The 1466-nt window shown below is 40.9% G+C and overlaps 1 protein-coding gene across 1 annotated transcript in view; it reads left to right on the top strand.

The window, feature by feature from the left end:
- Nucleotides 1–1466, top strand: part of GPKOW (G-patch domain and KOW motifs) — a 10608-nt gene that overhangs the window by 4999 nt on the left and 4143 nt on the right. The window contains exon 4 of the mRNA XM_012811267.2: nt 141–250. Within this exon, the coding sequence (XP_012666721.1) occupies nt 141–250 (110 nt within the window). The remainder of the gene's footprint in view (nt 1–140; nt 251–1466) is intronic.

The raw sequence follows: 1466 nt of genomic DNA, 5'->3' as shown, positions 1-1466 counted from the left end.
AAAAAAAAAAAAAATCAACTCTCCCTAGAGTTGGCTGAAACAAAAACATAGAGGGTTTATAACAAAATAGCAAGTGCACTTCCAACAGAAGGCCAAGCGTCCTCAAAGCCTGACCCTCCTTCCTCTGCTTGAACCTGCAGGTGCCTGAGGAGGCTAATTATGAGGCAATGCCTGTGGAGGCCTATGGAATGGCCATGCTGCGGGGTATGGGTTGGAAACCTGGCGAGGGCATTGGCCGCACCTTCAATCAGTGAGTTCTGGGATAGGGCTGAGGGTATAGACAGATTGGGCTGTAATCAAGATCCCCGTGCTAACTGCCAAACCAGAACCATCCAGGGAGGGAGGGAGGATACTTTATCACCCTAATGAATCTAGCAGCCCCTTCCACTATTGTTTCAAATTCCCTATCAGGGTTGGGTAAGGTGGCTGACACTTATAATCCCACCACTTTGGGAGATTGAGGAAGGATGATCACTTGAGGACAGGAGTTTGAGATCAGCCCAGGCAACATAGCAATACCTTATCTCTAAAAAAAAAAAAAAAAAATTAAGGCCAGGTGTGGTGGCTCACACCTGTAATCCCAGCATTCTGGGAAGCCGAAGTAGGTGGATTGCTTGAGATCAGGAGTTTGAGACCAGCCTAAACAACAGTGAAACATTGTCTCTACTAAGAATAGAAAATCTGAGGCAAGAGGATCTCTTGAGGGCAAGAGTTTTAGATTGTTGTGAGCTATGATGCCACAGAACTCTATCAGGGTGACAGAATGAGATTCTGTCTCAATAAATAAATAAATAAATAACAAAAAAATAGGCATGGCAAAGTGGTAGTTAGCTACTTAGGAGGCTGAGGTAGGAGGGTTGCTTGAGCCCAGGTCAAGGCTGCAGGGAGCTATGATCATACCACTGTGCTCCATCCAGATCCTATCTCTAAACCAAACAAAAAAACCTCTATATCATGGTCTATGTGTATATTACTTAATAATAAAAACTCTATTATAGGTTACCATTTATGTAGAGTTTGCCTCTCTGCACATCAGTTTTCTCATCTGGAAAATGGAGCTAGTAGTATTGATTTCACGGGTCTGTTATGAGAGTTAAATGAGATCATACACATAAAGTATATACAGTAGAGGCCCCAAGAAAGCATAGACCTAACATTTGCTGTTACGATGTGGACTTCACAATTGCAAACTACAAAGAATTCTAAAAAACAAACATTTTTTCATAAACCACTTGACAGCCAAACATGAACTGAATTGGCATTGGACATTTATAATCTGTTTCTCCTACTTGGTGTGAATATTCATGTGATTGCACCTGTACAAATATCAGTGTGTTTACAATGATCTACCTCTAGTCCCCCACTGTGATATTATGTAATAGATGGTATATGTAGCATGTTATTAGGTTGACCCAAATGAAATTGCCATTTTTTTTTTTTTTTTTTTTTTTGATACCTTAAACCTC

The sequence above is a fragment of the Otolemur garnettii genome, unplaced genomic scaffold (assembly GCF_000181295.1).
Source record: "Otolemur garnettii isolate 467f Iridium unplaced genomic scaffold, OtoGar3 scaffold00153, whole genome shotgun sequence".
NCBI lineage: Eukaryota > Metazoa > Chordata > Mammalia > Primates > Galagidae > Otolemur > Otolemur garnettii.
This window is presented reverse-complemented; position numbering and strand designations above follow the sequence as displayed.